This window comes from Oryctolagus cuniculus, chromosome 2, assembly GCF_051225735.1.
Source record: "Oryctolagus cuniculus isolate XC-2025 breed Fujian yellow rabbit chromosome 2, ASM5122573v1, whole genome shotgun sequence".
NCBI lineage: Eukaryota > Metazoa > Chordata > Mammalia > Lagomorpha > Leporidae > Oryctolagus > Oryctolagus cuniculus.
The window spans coordinates 15,570,915-15,591,132 of record NC_142868.1 but is presented as its reverse complement, the minus strand read 5'-3'; the positions used below and the strand labels follow the sequence as shown (position 1 = coordinate 15,591,132).

The 20,218-nt window shown below is 42.7% G+C and overlaps 1 protein-coding gene and 1 pseudogene across 4 annotated transcripts in view; one reads left to right on the top strand and one right to left on the bottom strand.

Moving 5' to 3' along the window:
- Positions 1 to 1,449, top strand: part of LOC138848671 (ribosome production factor 2 homolog pseudogene) — a 120,226-nt pseudogene extending 118,777 nt beyond the window's left edge.
- The window catches only part of SLIT2 (slit guidance ligand 2), a 397,114-nt gene extending 377,952 nt beyond the window's left edge, over positions 1 to 19,162 (bottom strand). For all 4 annotated transcript variants that reach the window (XM_051830459.3, XM_051830475.3, XM_089326979.1 and 1 more), the window contains exons 1-4: positions 18,371 to 19,162; positions 15,703 to 15,774; positions 14,498 to 14,569; positions 1,695 to 1,766 (exon numbers count right to left, since the gene is read on the bottom strand). In XM_051830459.3, coding sequence (XP_051686419.1) covers positions 1,695 to 1,766; positions 14,498 to 14,569; positions 15,703 to 15,774; positions 18,371 to 18,549 — 395 coding nt within the window. In that variant the 5' untranslated portion in view covers positions 18,550 to 19,162. The remainder of the gene's footprint in view (positions 1 to 1,694; positions 1,767 to 14,497; positions 14,570 to 15,702; positions 15,775 to 18,370) is intronic.
- Between the last annotated feature and the right edge of the window lie 1,056 nt (positions 19,163 to 20,218).

The window sequence follows — 20,218 nt, the reverse complement described above, 5'->3', positions numbered from 1 at the left end:
CAGATTACACCATCTGAAATTGGAGAGACTAATCCAAATACGTTTAGAATAAACATCAAACATTCTCGTTTCTTAGATAGTGTTGAGATTACTTCCTACATTTTCCCTTTTTGGCTTAATAATGTTCAGTCAAGAGAACAGTCATCCCTTTCAAATTTTATTTTTATAATATACAAAATAGTTTCCTCGAGTGTTAACTGTTTTTAGGTGCACAGTGCACAGTAGTTTCACTGAACTCACTATATACTAGTCTTGAAGTCAATTCTTTAAAATCTCCTTCAATGACAATATTTAAAGCAGAAAGTAGAATACTACTGAAATTATCCTCACAGCCCTTCTTGGAAACTAAGCACAAATATTTAAATAGAAATATCAATTGATAAACATATACAGAGTCTTTATAGTAGCCTGCTCCCTACTTCCTCAGTAAAAGTAGTCCCTAAAGAATTTTTTATTAAAAAGCCTGTCCAAGGTTTCTTTATTTGATTTTTTAAAAATTTCCTTAAATTGGGCCAATTAAACAGCAGGGGACACAAAGAAGAGGAGAAATCCTGCCAGCGGCTTTGGCTATCCTCAGAGGAACAATGTCAGAGTCAGACTCTAGAGAGTTGGTCTGGCATGTCAGCTGGGCAAGTTCTCCCTGCAGCAAGTGGAGACACTAGGGGACCTAAGGGAGACCATGATTACCATGGGGGAAGGTGTTGGGAACAGTCCTCTTACTTCTGGAATTGATGACCACATTGTTGAACTAGTAGGTTGCAAAACCTTGGCTATAAAATCAAGTTCGGGGCAAAAAAAAAAAAAAGCAATATGCTCACTTTCTCTACAAACACTGCCATACGGGACATCCCCACCGTCCAGGTGGGGCCACTCGAAGCAGTTTGTATATCCCAGGACTTTTTTTCCCAACATGCGTGAACATCAATAATCATTGCTGTTTATTTTTCCAACACTTTGTAGTTTATCTTCCATCTGCACAAAATCATTCATGTGGCTGAAAATCTAATTTTAAAAGCTTTCAAATGTGTTTTCACTATTATACATTAGGTCAGCGCACAAGCATTCCAGGGAGGAAAAACTGTTTCTTCCTAATACTCACAGTATGCTCCTTTAAAGAACCACTTCCCTTTAACAGTCTATGACATAACTGATACGAAAACCTTGCCTTACGGACACACATATTGTGGAATTTGGAATTCTGGCTTTAAAAGAAACACTTAAGAGATTTACTGCTCTCTTTAAATACCTTATAATAATATTTTCAGACTAATAAACACTACTACTAGAGTACAGAAACAATACCAAAAAGCTGACATTAAGAACCACAACTGTAGAAGAAACCATGCCAGCTTCCTCTTGAAAGGAAGCACAGTAGCAACTTTCCTCTCAGAACTTACATTTCCAGAAAGTACGCACACTTCACCATCACTGGGTAATCAGAAAAAGTAAGCTAAAATAATACGATTATAATAACACATACATAAGCCACTGAGCACAGTAAAAAAAAAAAAAAAATGAACCACTGGAAAACCAATCATAAATTTCCTTAAGGAACAACAACAAAAAAGCAAAGCTTTAATCCATTAATCTGTTGGTGAGTACATTCCAGGAACACACAAGGAAATAGATCCAAAACACACTTAATAAAGCACGAGGACTACCCAAAGCAACAATAACTGTTTGCATCTACTTACAGCCTGTATAACTTCGCAGTCCCAAGAAACAGCAACTCAGGAAACAGCTGAAGGTGATTTTTGTTTAAACGCCTTTTGAGAAAACAAAAACAAAGCTTATGTTACACAGAAAATACACAACAATGAGACTGTGATTTGGTAGTGTTATGCCTCATCCTGTATTTCAGGGAAGAATGAAATGACATTGAAAAGAACTCAAGCATTGCAAATCAAAACATGGTTACACCTTTTGTTGCATGACTCTTTAAAGCAATTTTCTATTATGCTTACTCAGATGATTACTGGAGCCTACACTTTAAACTCAAATTCTGTGCCGCATCAGTCAACCAGAATATACACAACGATAAAAGATTTCATGAAGCTCACTCAAGTCTGACAGCCAACTTTAACAAGCAACAGAAAAGACCACAGTCACTAGTACCTTAAAAAAATTCATACTTCCCAAATGGCCTAAATTTCTAGGCAAAGCATTGTAGGGAAATAGAAATTTCAATTCTGCTACATTTTCATTTAGATGGGGGGAAAATGTGAGAAAGTATCACATGATTTGTCCCTACAAGCAAAAATCAGGAGAAAGTCAACAGAGTTCAAACTTCAAACCACAGCCCTCAACTCTTAACTGAATTTGAGGTTCAGAGGTACAATGAACAGTGTCAAAAATGGTTTAAATGTTTTCAAACGTTTAGGTGATACTGGAATGTTCTCAATGTCTTAGAGAAGAGCTTGATCGCAACTCTAACTCAATTGAAGCCCTGATGTTATGTAACAAAGTTCTTTTGGACCATGAAATAAAGAATGGGGGAAAAAATCTTATTCTGATATTCTAATAGGCCTAAACCATCTGTCATAAGTGTAGAATTTAACAATTAAAAATAATTTGTCTATGTCTCTGCTTTTCTCAATCTAAATAAAATAATGACAAGCTGATGTAAATTGCACACAAATGATGGTTTAGCTCTCAAGGAGCAAAAACAAATCCAAGAATTCATGTCACCCTGACGAAACCAGAGCTATTTGTTAAGTCTTGAAGACAAATGTGAAGGGACAGGAAAAGAGACTGTATTAGCCTAGATGTATTTAAAGGGTCATCAGTTAGAAGCAGAACGGTACTCATTTAGCATCTACAGGACAGAAACAGGACCAGTGACTGCAAATTCCAAGAAAGTAGATAAAAAAGGAAAACCATTGTAAGACTTAGAAATATTAACAAATAGAATGATCTGCCTTGAGAAAACTTTCAACTCTGTGTTCTGGCAGAGGCTACGGGATTGTTTTTTCCTGCAAAGGATGTAATAAAAGGAAATCCTATATTAGGTGAGAAACTGGAGCAACTGAACTCAGAATTTCCTCCAAATCTTCAAACACATAGGGTGGTGATGGTAACCATACTTTCACTACATAAACTCCCACTACAAAAAACTGGGAACTACAAAACATTCTCAGCACTTAATAAAACGTACACTAGTAAAAATTTATGCCAAGACAAAATGGGGGCAAATAGTAAAATTACTGGTGGAAGGGCAAATTTACTTCCCACTGACATTAATTTTTATGAACACAATACTTAAGAAGATTAGATTTAAAGCAAAACCAAAAGTTTATTAATTTGTTCTCTGCTGAGCATGATTCTGAGGAAGGAGTAACTTCCAGAGTCACCTATTAAGCTATTTCAATAAAATAAGTTTAATTATGACTTGGTTATATTTCTCTCTCAAAAAGGTAGCCTAAACGTATTCACAAGACAATTTTCCTAGAAAAGCAACAACTTCTGGAAGGACCCCCACTGTCCAAAGATCCCATTTCAATTTCTAAAACAGCAGAAATAGGGCTTCCATAATCTGGTCCAAACCATCAGAATAACACTCCTCATCTGCGGTGCTCCAGTCACAACAGGCATGCTCCTTCAGGGGCTCAGCCCTGTGGAGGCAGGGTCTGTATGCAGCCGCTCCCTTTTCTCCAATGCCACTTAGAATCCTCTCTGAACCTTCTCCAGGTAGTCCTACACGGTTATGGCCTCACTTGGTTGTGTTGCCACAGCATTTGAAGGTCTCTTACCCTGAATTGTGTTTATTCATGTACTGATGTCCTTCCCGGTAGGGTGTTAGCTCAAGCAGGAAGCCCAGGTTTTGGTATTCCCTCTCTTCTTCTCTGGCACCCAGCTTTTAGACCCCATCAAAAGGCAAAGAGAGCAGTCTGCTCTCACTCAGCATTTCCTAGCCTTCCCTAACACTTAGTAGATTCTTCGGAAATGTTGCATAAGAAGAGAATGATCTCGTTGCATTTTTGATATAATTTATCAGTGACCCGGTACATGCCAGAACTTCTCTTAGGTTATATGCCACACTCTAGCCAATGAGAGGCTCACCATCAAACCAGCTTTCATGTGCCTAAGACAGCAGCTACATTCTTCCCCTTCCAACAACCTCCTTGCCTTCAACCCCTACCCCATACAACTTCAACATCACCAAGAAGCTACAAAGCATTCAGTATTTTTAAACTAGTTCAAACATATAAGTGATTTAGAGCTGCCACTAGCTATCATAGTAAGGGTCCTACAAAAGTGTAATTTCATATATGGTGAGAAAAGAAGTATCTCAGATTGGTGCCATCATTATCTTTTACATTATTATTACCGTTTTCACATTCCCTCCACAGGTAATAGCTAACAGATTAAGCTTCCTATGTGATGGTCACTGTTCTGAAAGCTTTATCGGAGTCATCTGCTATTAACAACATCTCCAAGAGGCAGAGCAATTCTCTCTGCGTTTCTGGGGACACCCATTCAGCTCAAAGACAGCTAGGACTTGGATGCAGGTGGCAGGAGCCCAGAGCAGACCGTCTGAATCAGCTCTCTCAAATAAACAAAGTCTAAACACTTGCAACAATAATTCAAAATGGTATAATTCTGAAACCTTCCTTTTTACCCTTCTTTCCTTGGGAAAAAAAAAAAAACAGTTTTATGTAGTTCACTTCATACATATGTATGAATTAGTCACCTGAAAATAAAACATCAAGTTTAATTTAAGGAGAAAACTGGGTTGGTGTTGCAAACACTTATTTAAAATACCAAAAGGAAAAGAAAAATACATGGACATTTTTCTCTGAATTCAAGTGGTTTGTCACTTTCAGGAAAGTTATTATGATCTTAATGTCTAAACAAACCAAAATACATTTCTGTGCAAGCATAAAACAAAGGTAGTATTACACCAAAGAATACAGATAACAGTTGGTGATATGGCAATATGTATAGCAAAATAAGTAAATAAAATGAAACAGTAAAAATTGCTGTTTTTCCTTTTAAAGTATAAAACACTTTTGGCTACTGTTCTTTCTCCCATCAGTACTAAGGTTAAATGGACATACAGACATTAAAATAAAAAGAAATTCTTCCGAAGTATCCAATAATGAAAAACTTTTTAAGGATATATTCTAGTACAATAACCAAAAATTGAAACTTTAAATTGAAGAATACTTTATAAAATTTATAGTTACTTTAAAGATTATTAAGGTGCATAACAATTACTGAATAGAGCCACAGAAAAAGTAATCTTGCTCCTAATGCCAGGAAAAAAAAAATCACTTAGTGGCTTGAAGATAAGACTTGTACCGGCATAATAGGTGGTCTAATGTGAAGGAGCTGAAGTTAAAATGTGATGGTCCCATAATAGGAAAACAGTATTGAGTGAATTTATAAACCACAGAGGATGACTTATGGGGACCAACATAAATTAGCTCTATCAAACAGACCAGGTAAGTCAATTGCGCATTGTTCAGAACAAGGACACTCAACTGTGTCGAGAGATAACAGAGGTATAATGACACCTAGCTCCTGTGTCATCACCCTAGATGAAATTTGGCCACACAATCCCAGATCTGTTCAAGAATTCACTGGGTACTAATTTATTGTTTCAGAACAGTGGGTAGTGTATATGTTTAAAATATCATTTTCTTGGGGCAAAGATGAAAACAGATCCCTGTTAATTTTTCCACAATACCAGCTAATTCTTGAGCATGACTTTCAGAGGGATGAGTGATCTTCTGTGTTGTATTGAACACCACTGGCCTCTGAAATGCTGATTCTAAACAACCTCAATTCAAAGGGCAGCCTGAGCATTATTGACAAGCATTGTTTTAAATTATTATCTGCCAGCTGCTCCTGTGACTCTTGTCCTTTGGTAGAGGTTACAGTCTCTTATCTTTTTCCACTCTCACCTCAATTCAATTAATATTTACAACCTTCTGTTCAATTCAAAATATAAATTGAAAACATTTTTATCAAAGCCAGTGAAAAATGGATACTTCATATTTCTATGTCATTGTAAATATAAGGTATTTTAGCCATATGCTTGGTTTGAAAAGCTTTCAATAAATGTTGCCTTAAAAAGCCTATCACGGGGCCGGGGCTATGGCTTAGCAGGTTAATACCCTGGCCTGAAGCACTGGCATCCCATATGGGCGCCGGTTTGAGACCCGGCTGCTCCACTTCCGATCCAGCTCTCTCTGCTATGGCCTGGGAAAGCAACAGAAGATGGTCCAAGTCCTTGGGCCCCTGCACCCACATGGGAGACCCAGAAGAAGCTCCTGGCTCCCTGCTTCAGATTGGCACAGCTCTGGCCATTGCGGCCAATTGGAGAGTGAACCATTGGATGTAAGATCTCTCTCTCTCTCTCTCTCTCTCTCTCTCTCTGCCTCTCCTCTCTCTGTGTAACTCTTTCAAATAAATAAATAAATCTTAAAAAAAAAAAGTCATCAGTCAGGGGTAGAAACTAAGAGCCTGGGAATTCCAGCCAGGTCTTCCATGTGGGTTACAAGACTCACACACTTGAACCATCACCTGCCACCTCCCAGGATGTCCACTGGCAGGAAGCTGGATCAGAAGCAGAGGAACCCAGCCTCGCACCTGGCACTCTTTGATGGGATGTGGGCATCCCAAGTGGTGACCTGACTGCTGAATCAATCATCAGCTCCAAGTCTACCATTTCTAAAGCAAATATGTGATCATTTATCTTGTAGTACATGAATAAAGATTGTGTTTTCAGTGTGTTCCCAACGAAAATTTCATCCTATCCCATGTCAGAGAGGTCAACTCATTAATAAAAATGCTCCTTCCTCTTTGGGGCCATTATTTCTTGGTATTTCCACACATATCCACAGAGATTATGAGAAATACTCTGAAACAAAACATGAGGGGGGCTGTACTTTCTTCAGTCTCTTCAAAAAATAAAATCAGAATAAAGGTGATAGCAATTATATATTCATAAAAGTCATATCTATTATATATAGGCAATAGCAGATAAGATGAAATAATTCCTAAACTCATCTCTTAAGAAATAAGAGAGCTCTGCTGAAATGCCTAATCATTTTTCAAGTGCTGGGTGCCAGGAATTTTGTAAAACTATCCCCTTTATCATACTTAATTCATATATTGCCACTATAAAACATAGTAATCCCTGGGGCCGGCACTGTGGCGCAGAGGGCTAAGCCTCAGCCTGCAGTGCCAGCATCCCATAATGGCACCAGTTTGTGTCCTGTCTGCTCGTCTTCTGATCCAGCCTGGGAAAGCAGTGGAAGATGACCCAAGTGCTTGGGATCCTGCACCAACGTGGGAGACCTGTAAGAACTCCTGGCTCCTGGCTTTGGAATAGCCCAGCTCCACGGTCACAGCCATTTGGGGAGTGAAGCAGCAGATGCAAGACCTTTCTCTCCCTCTCTCTGTCTATAGCTCTACCTCTCAAATAAAATAAATAAATCTTTTTTAAAAAAAGACATAATAATTCCTGCTTTTGTTTTTTTAAAGATATACTTGTTTATTTTATTTGAAAGGCAGAGTTACAGAGAGGAGGAGGGACAGAGAGATCTTCAATCCACTGATTCACCCCCAAAATGGCCACAAAAGCCGGAGCTGGGCCAGACCAAAGCCACAAGGCAAGAGCTTCTTTTGGGTGTCCCACGTGGGTCTGGGGGCCCAAGTACTTGGGCCATCCTCCACTGCTTTCCATGTTAGCAGGTGCCCATATGGGCTGTCAGTGTTGCAGGGGACAGGTTAGCACACTACACCACAGCGCCAACCCCAATAATTCCTGTTTTAAAGATGAGAACATTGTAATTTTGAAAGATGAAGGGATGTGATCAGTGCCTCAAGGAAGGTTGGGGAGAGGGGGCGTGGTGGCGCATCCAATTAAGCAACTGTTTACAATGCTGGAATCCCATACCAGAATGCCAGTTCCAGCTGTAGCCACTCTGCTTCCAATGTAGCTTCCTGTTAACTTACCTGGGAAGGCAGCAGATATTACCTCCTGGCTTAGGCCAGAGCCAGACCTGGCTATTGTGGACAGCTGGGAAGTGAACCAGCAGATGGCAGAAAGATCTCCTCCTCTCTCTCTCATCCTCTCCCCCCACCATCCCTTTCCTTCAAATAAATAAATAAGTCTTTTAATAAAAAAGATTTCACAGTGGAATTGGAATCAACGTTTTCTGATGCCGCTCTTATCTAATGTTTCTGATTTTCAAAGGGGGAAGAGAAGTTGGTTGGAAGGCATGTTGCCTGGTGTTCCTGGGACACCAAGCACCAACGGAGAATATTATAAAAAAGCCTGAAGAAAACAAGGGCATCTGGATAATTCCCAGCCCACTTTCTCTTGCCAGAACCGAAAACAGCAGCACATGGTCAGCGCTCCAGGATTACCTTCATCCAGAGGACACAGAAAGAAAACAGCCTAGTAATTTCCTGTAAACTTTATAAAGCAATATTCCCATTTTTGTAATACCAAATCAGCCCTGTTTTTCCTGGATTTCCATTCTGAACACATTCTCCCTGATAGCTCCTTCTGATCCAGCAGCTGTATCTTGCTTTGAAAAATAACAGCAATATATATATGAAGCCCATGCAGAGGAGTCTTTTACTGCATGCAAAGTTGTGAAAGTCAGTCCAGAAGGCTAAAATGGAAGCAGAAAAGTATCCAAAAGCAATGAAAGACAGAAGTCAGTGTAAAATATTTGACATTCGGCTGCTTCGACAAATACAATGTAACAGTGCAAACTAAACCACTCATTTCAGGGGAGACAGAAAGGACACAGCATCCAGCAAACACTACCACAAAGGATGAGCCCAAAACAGATGTGGGAAAAATAAACAGCCTCGCTGCTTCAGAATTTGTAAAACAGTCCACAAAGAGCAAATGGGGTCTTCCCATCACTGTTCAACTTCAGGCCCATAAAAAACAAAAAAAAAGTTGCATGAGAAACTGTCTCAGAGAGATTCACTGTTATGCTAAATTTGCAGTAATTCCTTTGCATTAAAGCTTTCAAGGGCCACAGTCAGAAAACATAATTCAAAGGAGTCCATGCTGCTTCTAAGTAGGTGAGAAAAACTGACATTTAATAGCATATAAGGTAGAGCATTTTTATTTTATGAAATGTGCATACTCAGCTCTAATTTTTAAAGAGACTTTCCAAGAAGATGAGTGCAGTGACTTTGAACGTAGATACAAAGATAGCAGAGCACAATTCTTCTGAGATGGGCTTGCTTTCTCCCCATGGAGATTAGTACTGCTCATCTGCCCTCACATTAAGAAAAGGTAAGTGTTAGGTGCTGCCTATAACGTGTAGGATTAGTCAGAAGAGGGGTTCTCAATATCCTTGAAGAACAGAGGATAAACAGCATTTTCCTCCAGACCTGTTCCACCACATACTCTTGACCTGAACTCATGTGTAGCAACCAACAACAAAAGCCTTAGACTGTCAGAGTTTCCAGCCTCACCCTGTCAACTTAAGAATGGTTTGTGAATGCAGGGAGAATTAAATCAGAAGCCCCTTTACAGAGAAATAAAAATGCCTTTTATTTATCCTCACCTGAGAGTTTGGTCTTTTTGCAAATGTGGTCTCCTTTATAAAAACAGATCTAGACATCTCTAAATAGAGAATTTCCTTTATATCAATTTGAAGAAAATTTTCAAATGTCTTAAGTTAGCCAGCTTATTTTCCAGGATTCTGCACATGGCTCCACCCCATTATAATGATATTTTCAGGACTAAATGGTCAAGCAAGTATCAAACTACAAAGCTAGGAAGAAAGATGTCATTTCAAATTGGAAGATTTGAAAATGAAGAATTTAAGGCAATATTGATGGTAAAAGTACACATTCATTCATTATAAGTAAGAAAAATGAAGGGTCCACATGTTTTAATCACCTCTGTAATCTCCCTAATACAAGACTATAAGGTGATGGCGATATTCATGTAAAACCAACTACAAAGCTAGGAAGCTTTTTCATGGCATGTTATTGAGTCTAACACAATCTAAGCATGCATGCATTTAATTTTTGCAGTTATAAAGTCAGTAACAAAACATCCTAATAATGACAATGCTAAAACATATCAAATGTGTTCTCACACTCTTGGTTTTTTGTCATGAAGGAATTTGCAAAACGAGAAGATGATTTTCACTAATGGAATCCTGAAGTACCCTGGATCCCCATAAAAGGCCATAAAGCAGGATCTAATGACTTCAGCGTTTCCCACAAACAACAAGTGAACAACAGCATTTCACACCAGCCCACAGAATTTTTGGGTCTCCATGTGACTTTCAAACACTCAAGGACATTACATATCAGATGAGAACTATTCTGCATTAGTATTTTACATGAAGAATTTAACTGCAGATAGGCACAAGTAGGTACCCTCAGAAAATGTAAAAAAAAAAAGTGTATTCCATACATGTTCTGATTCTTCACTGTAGTGTACCTGTAGATGATTTTTCCTTAACGAATTTTTCCTGAATCATTTAGCCACATTAGATTTCATTGGAACATTTTGATTAAGTAATAGGAGAACTGTCAACACCATCTCAACAAGGTGCCCTGTGAGACACTGTTTGCAGCCCAGATAAACAGGTACTGCTGGTGGTAGAGTACCCTAGAAAACCTGCCATTGCACATGTTAGGTCTGTGAGTATTGTAACAAACTGTCAAAACAGGAAGTAATGTGTGCTTGTGGTGTGTAGGCAGAACTCAAATTTATTCCTTTTGCAGTGACTCATAACCACATTCTGTGGATGATCATGTCATCTGATGCTGTTTTCTATACAACAGAAAAAAAAAAAGGAGTGAAGGAAAAGGGGAGGAGAGTGACAGAGCGGAGGGGAACAAAGGAATAAGAGGGACAGAAGAAGGGGAGAGGAAGAAAGGGAGGCCCTAATGGGAAAGGAAGGAAGGAAGGAAGGAGGTAGACAGTGAGGAAGGATTTTGACATCCACCTACTACTCCTTGACATCTTTTCTGACAATTCTGTAATGGATCCATGATTTGAAGTGGAAAGTATCATTATTTTCTACCTACAGTTCTTTGATTTATTTGATAAAGACTTTCCCATTCCATGCTAAGATTCAATTCAATTTAATGTGACCCTTTTTCTTTCAAAGCTGTGGCAGGGGGTTGGTGCTGTGGTCCAGGGGCTAAACTGCCACTCAGCAAGCCAGCAGAAGTCCTCTGCAGAATTCCAGGTACTCTGCTTCCTATCCAGCTTCCTGGTAATGCACCTGGGAAAGCCACAGCTAATGGCCCAAGTGCTAGTGCTCCTGTCTCCCATGAGGGAGACTGGGATGGATTTCCTGACTCACGGATTTGGCCTGGCTCAGACCTGGCTACTGCAGCCATTTGGAGAGTCAGCCAGTAGATCAAAGACCTCTGCGCACTCTCTCTCTCTCTCTCTCCTTCTCTCTCTCTGTACAACTCTTTCAAATTAATATAAAAAAATTGGGGTCTAGTAGTTCAGACACCAGTTGGGACACCTGTATCCCATATCAGAGTGCCAGGGTTTGAATCCAGCTCCTCTCCCAATGCCAGCGTCCAAGTAATAAAAACTCTGGGGGCAGCAGATGATGGCTCAAGTAACTGAGTCCCAGTCACCCTTGTGGGAGACCTGGATTGAGTTACAGGCTCCAGGCTTGGGTCACTGCAAGCATTCTGGGAGTTAACCAGCAGATGGGAATGCTCTCTCCCGTGTGCACTCTCTCTCTCCTCTGTCTCTGCTTGTCAAATACAATAAAATTTCCAAGGCTTCAAAAAGAAAAATGTTTATTTCTAAAAAGGCACAAATCTTCTATTTTCAGATTTGTCTTCTTTTGGTAGATCAGGTTGAAACTCCACCAACATAAAATAAGAAGAAAAAAAGTAACTTTTAAATAATCGTAAAAGAGCTTTAATTTTATCACTTTAAAATAAAAGTAATTTAGAACCATGATATACAAAATAATAAAAACTAACATGTTTGTTTTGTTCTTCATACAAGGAATGAAAATTAAGTCACTCTTCATTGTATGAATGGCATATCCAACACAGACCTGCACTTATATACCTTTTCATAATTTAGAATTACAAGTTAAATTTCCACATCTAAAGTGTTTACCACCACCTAAGTTTAAATAAAATGCATAGTTAAAGGTTAATTCATTGATTACTTCCTATCTCTCACATTTTCCTTTGGAGCTTTCTGAAAAAGCAAGCAATTTTTGTGATGTTAATGACACTGACTAGAATAAGGATCTATATACCACAGGTCATAGGAACTTGTTATGTTCCTGGCAGTTTTTTAATTTTTATTTTTAAAATGCAGACTAAACAAAATGTAAAATGGTTTCACAAAAACACGAATTCACCCTTTAGCAAAACTGCCCTGCCATTTAATGTATTTTAAAAAATAAATATTTGAAAAGTGTATCCACAATGTTCCTAAGAAATGGTTTTGAATTCCAGAGTCCCAAGGAGATGAATTGGCTGTCAGATAACAATGTGCTTCCATCAGATGGACTTGGCAGTTGTAAACAAAAGGAATTTTCTCAGCTTTTCCTCACAAATATGAAATATTTGCTCTCGGCCAACAGCTGGGGAGACTTAAAGAAGTCCTGCATATATATTAGTTTTCATTCAAAATTACAAATCCTCCTCCCACTCTGAAACATCTGACTGAGTAGAATAGAAAACTGTTCTGAGTTGAAGCTACATTCCCAGGAAAAGCAAAAGGCAAAAAATAGTACCTACTCACAACTCTAATAGAATTTCTGATCATCCTGGTTAATAATTTTTAGGAAAAGTTAATTTATTCAAAATGAAAGTTCAAATGGTACTCTGAGGTGGCTTAAAAAAAAATGACAACAAAGTTTATTTTGCTCTACTATTCCTAAAAATATTGAAAACTATAGTAGAACCAAAATAAAATCTGCATGAAAAGCCAACAAGATTCCTTCAATGATTTGGATGTTGAAACACATAAGTATTTCTATCTAATGACCAGAAGTTATTCCTGAAACACTGTTAATGTTTAAATGGCAATTTAAATGATCTATTCATCTTACCAAACATTTAAATTAATGCATTTTTAATGGGTGGGTTAAAAATAGCATGAGTTACTCACCAGGAGTTAAACTATTCATGAAACCCTAAGAAGGAGATCAAAGAATAAATATTTTCAAAGTATTTTATATATACTTAGATTATAAATGTATAGGCTTTATTAAAAAATCAAATGTATATCTTGTTTTTATTTCTCCCAAAACTGGCTCAAATAGTGAGTTTAAACGCATTTTTAGTTCAATCATTATGTTCTCCATGTTGTAATATATATCATGAACAGTTTTTAACAATAAAATAGACAATTCTGCATTTTACTAGAGGTGGTGAAAATGTGGCCTATGTATTTACAAATATGGTAGAAGTTAACAAGCCATTTTTCCACTTATAGACAATTGCACTGAGTTAACTTGTGCCCTTGGGCCCAGTGATTCTATTGTGTTTTACCTAAAATGACATAATATTTCATTGTTTTAAATACTAACTTTATTTTTTACCTAAACTGACTATTAAAGCAGGCATAGAAACTTATTAAAGTAATTGTTGCTACTTTTAATAGAGTTTTACTTGCCCTTGGAATGCAAACCTATCAGATGCAAGTATTCAAGACATATGAAACATGGAATTCATACTTCAAATTACAAAGTCTACAATGTTTCCAAATTATTTCAGACACAGTTTTGCAATGTGTAGACATACACCATAAAAAACACACACACACACATACACACACATGTCCTCAAATAATGTAGATCCATCCACGAGATATTGTGTCTAAAAAACATATTTTAATATCCAATATCTATATTTAATCATCTAGGAAAAAAGAAGGATCAATGTTAAATGACCACACCAGTAACAGTGTTCTTGTTTTAATAAGATCTTTAACTTCTTTTTTCCAGAATAAATATTTAGAAAGCTATCATAGTATAATGAAATAAAATTTTAAGTAGCAGTTATCAACAATTTTAACCTTAAGTGTTAAATATCAAAAAGCAAATATTTACCAGTACGAATTTAAAATACGTCTTCAAATATCACTAATGAAACACAAAGCAACAGCATGGAAATCAAAATAACTACAGGAGTAGCAAAACTTCTCTTTTTTATAATATACCATTAATGCAAAATATTATGACAGTTCTTCTTACATCAGCAAACACAAATTATCGGAAAACATTTTTAAAAATGTACATCTTTAAGTAACAAAGCAATGGTTATCAGGAAATAAATGTTTCAGAAAAGTGATTTTGATTACTTTGAGTTTGATTACAACCTATTGCTGTTTATCCAGAAATTCTACTTGTTATAAACAGCCTGAACACCACTTATTCACTCTCCTTTTCTGGTAAACTTTCAAAAGTTCACACATGAAACTGAAGACATGATCCTTAAAAATTCAAGCACTTGAAAAAAATTACAATTATGCTATCATAAGTCTGGAATTAAAAATACTTACAGTCTTTCCAGTTCTTTCAGATCCTGGAATGCTCCTCTTTCAATGGTGCTAATCTTATTCTCCATAAGCTGACTGAAATGCAAAATATAACATGCTTCTTAAAGTCACCACTCACTATCTGAGAAAGTTTCAATTCAGCAACTTGAAACTTGTAACCACCTTCCCTTTATAAAGTTAAATTTTGTTCTGGTTTAAGATCCAGCATCAAAATGACTGAGGATACATTTGAGAAAACTCAAGGAGGGGAAATAGAATCCAAATCACAAATCTTGCATAGAAAATAGTGATAGTTTCTCACAAAATTCAGTAGACAAAATCCTGAACCTTAAACTATAATATTTCTAAAGAGCAATCTGTGATGCTGCAGCTTTGATATCTGCTTTTTGGTAGACTGATTTTCCACTGAGTTCTTAACTAAAGAATCAATAAACAGTAACTCATCACATGCATACTTCAGTTTTGACTTAGAGATACACATCAGCAATGGGAAGACATCATAATGGCCAAAATGTATCCCAAGAGGTGAACAAGTTCACAGTCATCAGAAGTATATGACCTTGAGATATAAAAGTTTACACGCCTATGGGTAAAAACAATTTTACATATTACTCTCAAGTAATAGTGGGTTAAATTAGTTGTGAGTGAAACTAATTAAGGAACTAATCATATTGTAGTAATTTTATAAAAGCTACCAGATACTCATATAAGATACAAGCAACTTAGCCCAAAATATGACCAATACACTTTTTTTCACCAAAAACTACCGAAAAGTTATATTGCTTGAGTTTAATGTTAGAAATAATACCTAAATGTTATTAGTCTCATAAATTGTGAACTGTTCCATATTAGTAATAAGAAAACTCAGATTTATTTTTCTAGTTAATCTCAAATACTAAAAGTATCAAATGTCTCAGATTACATATTCATATCATGAAAGTAATTACATTTTTATACATATACTTAGGTTATGGTGTAACAAAGATTCAAGATCATTTCGGCAATACTGTTTCTATGGCATGAATCCCATCTTAAAAATTCAACTTTTAATCAAAATTTGAATTGCAATGATAAATAAAAGTAATCAACACATTAAATGAAATTGTGTTTGAGTCACTAGACCAGTTTTAAGAACTGAGATCAGTATATATAACCTTAAAAAGAAAAAAAAAATCTATCTCCAAAATACAGAGGAAGAACACACTTACAGAACTCTCAGATGTCTAAGGCCAGCAAAATCTGTCTTCGTAATCCGCGTGATGTTATTTCCATTCAAATCCCTATGAGAAAAGCAGAAAATGAAAGTTGCATTTCTCTCACTATCTGGTTAAGCAAAACTTAAAGCAACTTAGAGCTTGAAACGTTAGCCCAGTTAGCAGAACAGAGTCCCTGGGACAGAGAGGGAGCAAACTTTGAAAACAATGTTTTTAGCGTGACTCTTAGCCAGTTTGCAAAGCTCGTGTTTGCTGGCAAAGACAGGAACATGAGGTGGTTATGCCACCACGGAAAATTCTCTTTTCCTGTGTGTCTCTTGTGTGTATGGAAGCGCTTTCAATTTTTGTACTTATAAGGATGTGTCCATCCATTTCACAGGTATTCTGCTTTTTTCACTGTTCTTGTTAGACACACCCCCAAAAAGTTCCCTTCAAGACGTTAAAGGAACAGTTTTTTCACCCTATTCAGGAGGAAATTTTTAAAATCCGAATGCTAACCTTAGGTAGCATGGTGGCTAAACTTCTGAAGGCAAAGAAAAAAGTTAGCGTGCCATCAGGAAAACTGCATTTCATGGATTGCATTCCTAGGCGTTTACCTTCCTACCTTTGGAGGAAAACTAAACTCCCAGGCAGCTCCGGGAACCCCACTGCGAAGGCAAAGGGGAAACTGCGGGGGGCGGGGGCAATACTGGAAATGGGATTCAGGCCCTGACACTTTTGTTCAGATTTCAGCACCACTTTGCCTTCAAGAGTCGAACTCCCCTTCTCTGGCATCTCAGGTCAAGATCTAAACTTGCCCTGGTTCCAATCATTTCAACTAAAACCAGGTTTCGCTGGAGCCTGAAGATCCTCCCTCGTGGAAGCAGGTTCTCCCTACCTTTGACTTGAAAACTTCATGTTTGAAAAAATCTATTTGAAGAGCTTACTTCGTCAATGACACAACTTCGTAAGCCAGCGCTGAGTCAACTGTTTTCTGACAACTCTTTATATAGATTCCTTTCTAAGGATTTTTTTTTCCCGAAAATCTGAAACTCAATGGCCATTTCCCCCGCTCTGAGTACACTCCTTTTTTGTTGGGTAAGATACGTTAGTGCTTAAACTTTAGACTCTTCTGAACAGCATGAAATGACGAATGCTAAAGCTGAATCCCGCATTGCCTCTCTGTCTCTCCAATCCGCTTCTCCACTCTGAGCAAAGTGCCACTGAGCTCTTCCTAAAATTGTTGGGGTCTTTCACCGACTATTTAACTGGAACCTCGACCCCCCCACACACCAGGGACAAAGGTGGGTCACGTCTTCTCTAGACAGCCCTCGTGGGGGACCCCGGCTCGTCCAGGACTGAGGACCTGAGAGAGACGGAAAGGAATGAGGGGGGACCCAGTGGCCTGGGGCGTGGGTGGGGGGAGAAGAAGAGCCTTTGCGAAGGAAGAAAGGGCTCACCTTGGGCGTTCTGGCGGCCAAGGAAATGGGCAGGATAGGAAGGGAGACTCCAGGCGCTGCGGAGGGCGCGGGTACAGCCCTGCGGGTCTGAGGGCGCCCTCTCCGAGACCGCAAGCCCCGCCACCCCGGGGCCGAGGAGGCCGCGGAAGCAGAGTCCAGGACCGCTCGCCCCCGGCGGCCTCGCCCCGCGCTCGCCGCGCCCGCGGGGCCCACGCGCAACCGCAAGAGCGGAGCGCGCCCGGCGGCCTCGGCGCTCACAAAGAGAACGGCCTCCATGCTCCACTTCCCTGAACTCGGGAAGCGCCCCGCCAGGAGCGCGAGGGCCGTCCACGCCGGCTCTGCGTTTACTTCTTCATTAGAGACTCGCAGAGCCCCGGGAGGCGTGCGGGCAGCGGAGCGCGAAGAGGCAGAGGCCACGAGCTGCAGCTGTGCGCAGGGGCGCAGACACCGCCCGGGAGGTGGCGGAGGGCTGGCGGGGGCAAGCCCAGCGCCACGGGGTCGCCGACACAGCCACACCGGCTCGGCGGGCTAACTTCGCCGAAAGGACGGGACACGGTCGTCCGCCGCAGTCCCTCGCTCCGAGGAGTACCTCGGGCTCGCCGCTGCCGCCCCGCAGAAGCAGGGGGCAGGGCAGAGAGTCGCGGGGGGCTACACGTGGCCACTGCGCGAGGCGTCGGCTCCCTCCTGGCCTGTGAGAAACGCCCCTGGGCGCCCCCAACTACCCCTTCTCCCCTCACTTCGTCCCCAGCGAGGCGACAAAAAGCCAGAGGGCGGAAGTTTTTTTTTTTTCCCTCTTTTGAACCAACCCCCTGCCGCGTCCCCTCCTCGCCAGCCCCGGGTGACAAGAATGGAGACCCGGCCGCGACAGCAACCGCAAGGTGACTGCGTTGGCGGAGTCTCAGGAACTAAGTCGCGTCTCTCTATCCGAGAGTACCTGTCCCCCACCTCCCCGCTCCCTAGATCCCGAAAAGGCGCCCGCAAGCGGCTTCGAGTGGCGGGACCAGCGCCGGGGGCGGGGGGTGGGGAGCGAGGCGTCGAGCGCCGCCGCCCGCGGACCCGCCCCTCCCTGGGCAGTGCCCTCCCGGAGAGCCCACCTCCGCTGCGCGCGTGCAGGAGAGGGAGCGAGGGCTGCGCCAGGCACAGGTCCGGCGCCGCTCGGTGCCTCCGGTCCGGGGGCAGGAGGTGCGCGACCCCGACGGAGAGAGCGCAGAGCGCATACTCACAGTCTCTCGGTGTTGCGGGGAATGTTCCTGGGCACGCTGCGCAGCGCCAGCCCGTGACAGTCCACCGTGCTGCCGGAGCAGGAGCACTGCGCCGGGCACGCCTGCGGCGCCACCTCACTCAGGATCGCCAGCACCAACCCCAGCGACAGGGGCAGTGTCTGCCAGCCAACGCCGCGCATCTTCCCCCGCCGCCGCCGCCGCCTCCTCGCCCGCTGGCGCCAGGGGTTTCTCTAATAGCTTGCTGCTCCGAGCGACCCTTGCACGGTCGGAGGCTCAGCGCCCGGCGTGCCCAGGGAGATGTGCACAAAATAATATGGAACAGTAATAATATTCAGGGCAGTAGAGCCGAGAGAGGCACACACGCCTCCCAGCTCCCTCTTCCACCCTCCTCTGGCAGGGCAGGCGCTCCTTGAGCAACTTCAGGTCCTGCAGAGCAGAGGGCCTGGCCCAGGCTGCAAGGAGACCCCGAGAGCGGCCGAGGGGGCGATCACGCGCGTCTTCCGTCTCCTAAGGATCAACTTGGCGGTAAAGGCGCCAGGGCTTCCAACGACCGCGAAAATGCAGGGGCCGGTTGCAAGGGGAGAGTGGGAGGGGGAGGGGAGTGCTCTGATCCCACGCACCCCTCTGCAAATCCAATTCCACTGGGGAGAGGGTACGAGGCAGAAGAGCGGAGCTCAGCAGAAATGGTGGCCCCGGATGAGTGTGGGCTCCCTGAAGCTAGAAGGCGCAGGAGGAGCCCTGTGGGCCCGAAGCGGAGCGCGCCGGGCGACTGGGCATGGCGCGCGGGGGCGCACGGGGCGGACGCGCAGCCCCCGGGGGGCGCGGGGCGGCGCTCACTCACGCGGCCTCTCCCCCGCCCGCAGCCCCGCCGCAGCCCCGAGCCGTCCTCGCGGTCTCCCGGCTGCCAAGGATGGTTTGCCAACACACATGCACTTCGCTGGAGGATGTCTCGGCAATCCCGCCTCCCGCCCGGCGTCCTTGGCGACGCTCTGCACCAGGGCCTGCCCCGAGGTCACGCAGGAAAGACAAAAGGGCAGTCCGATCGCTGCAGCCGTGCAGAAATATCCACGGGGTCAGCACCCCAGCACAGGAAATCCGAGAGGCGAAGTTGAGGACCAGAGCTCCCGCGAAGACCTCGTGGGCACCGGCTGGAGCAGGACTTACAGCCGGGCAAGCCGGAAGGAGCCGACAGGCAAAGGCCAAGGTGGAGGTGTCCGCGACCCGGGCCCTGCAGGGGTGTCCTGCAGGGTGGCTGGGGGGCCGGCGGGTCGGTGGGATCCGCGACTCCGGGAACGGCCCGGCCGCGGTGCGTGCGCGCGGGTGGCAGCCCCTGTGGTCTCCCGGAGACGCCGCAGCTCCGCGCAGACACCTGATGGCAAAGGTAGAAGAGATGACCGCCGGCCGAGGCAGCCGCCCACCAGTAGATCCTCCTCCTCCAAGTGCAGGAACTTTTCCCAAGGTTTTGAGTCGCGTGCCCCACGGCCACGGTGGGGGTCCGCCCGCCGACGTCGCGACGCCGCCCGGCTCCGAGTCCTGCACCTGCCTCGGCTGCGGCAGCCCCTTCCCCTCTCCCGGCTGCCCTGCCGCTTCCTGGGCCTCCTCCTCCGGGGAGAGAGAGGGCAGGCGGCGGCTCGGCCGGCTCCGGAGTCCCCGGCAAGTGTCTAAACAATAGGACGGACGCGGCAGCAGCCGGAGTCTCGCCGGGCTACGGGAAGGTGGCTTGTTGCTGTAACTGGAGTTGTCCGGCTCCGGCTGCCTGGCGCTGGGTGCAGCCGAACAAAACGCGGGCCCGCGCCTCTGGAGCCGACCGCAGACCCCCGGACGCTCCCCCTTTTTGCTCAGCACTCC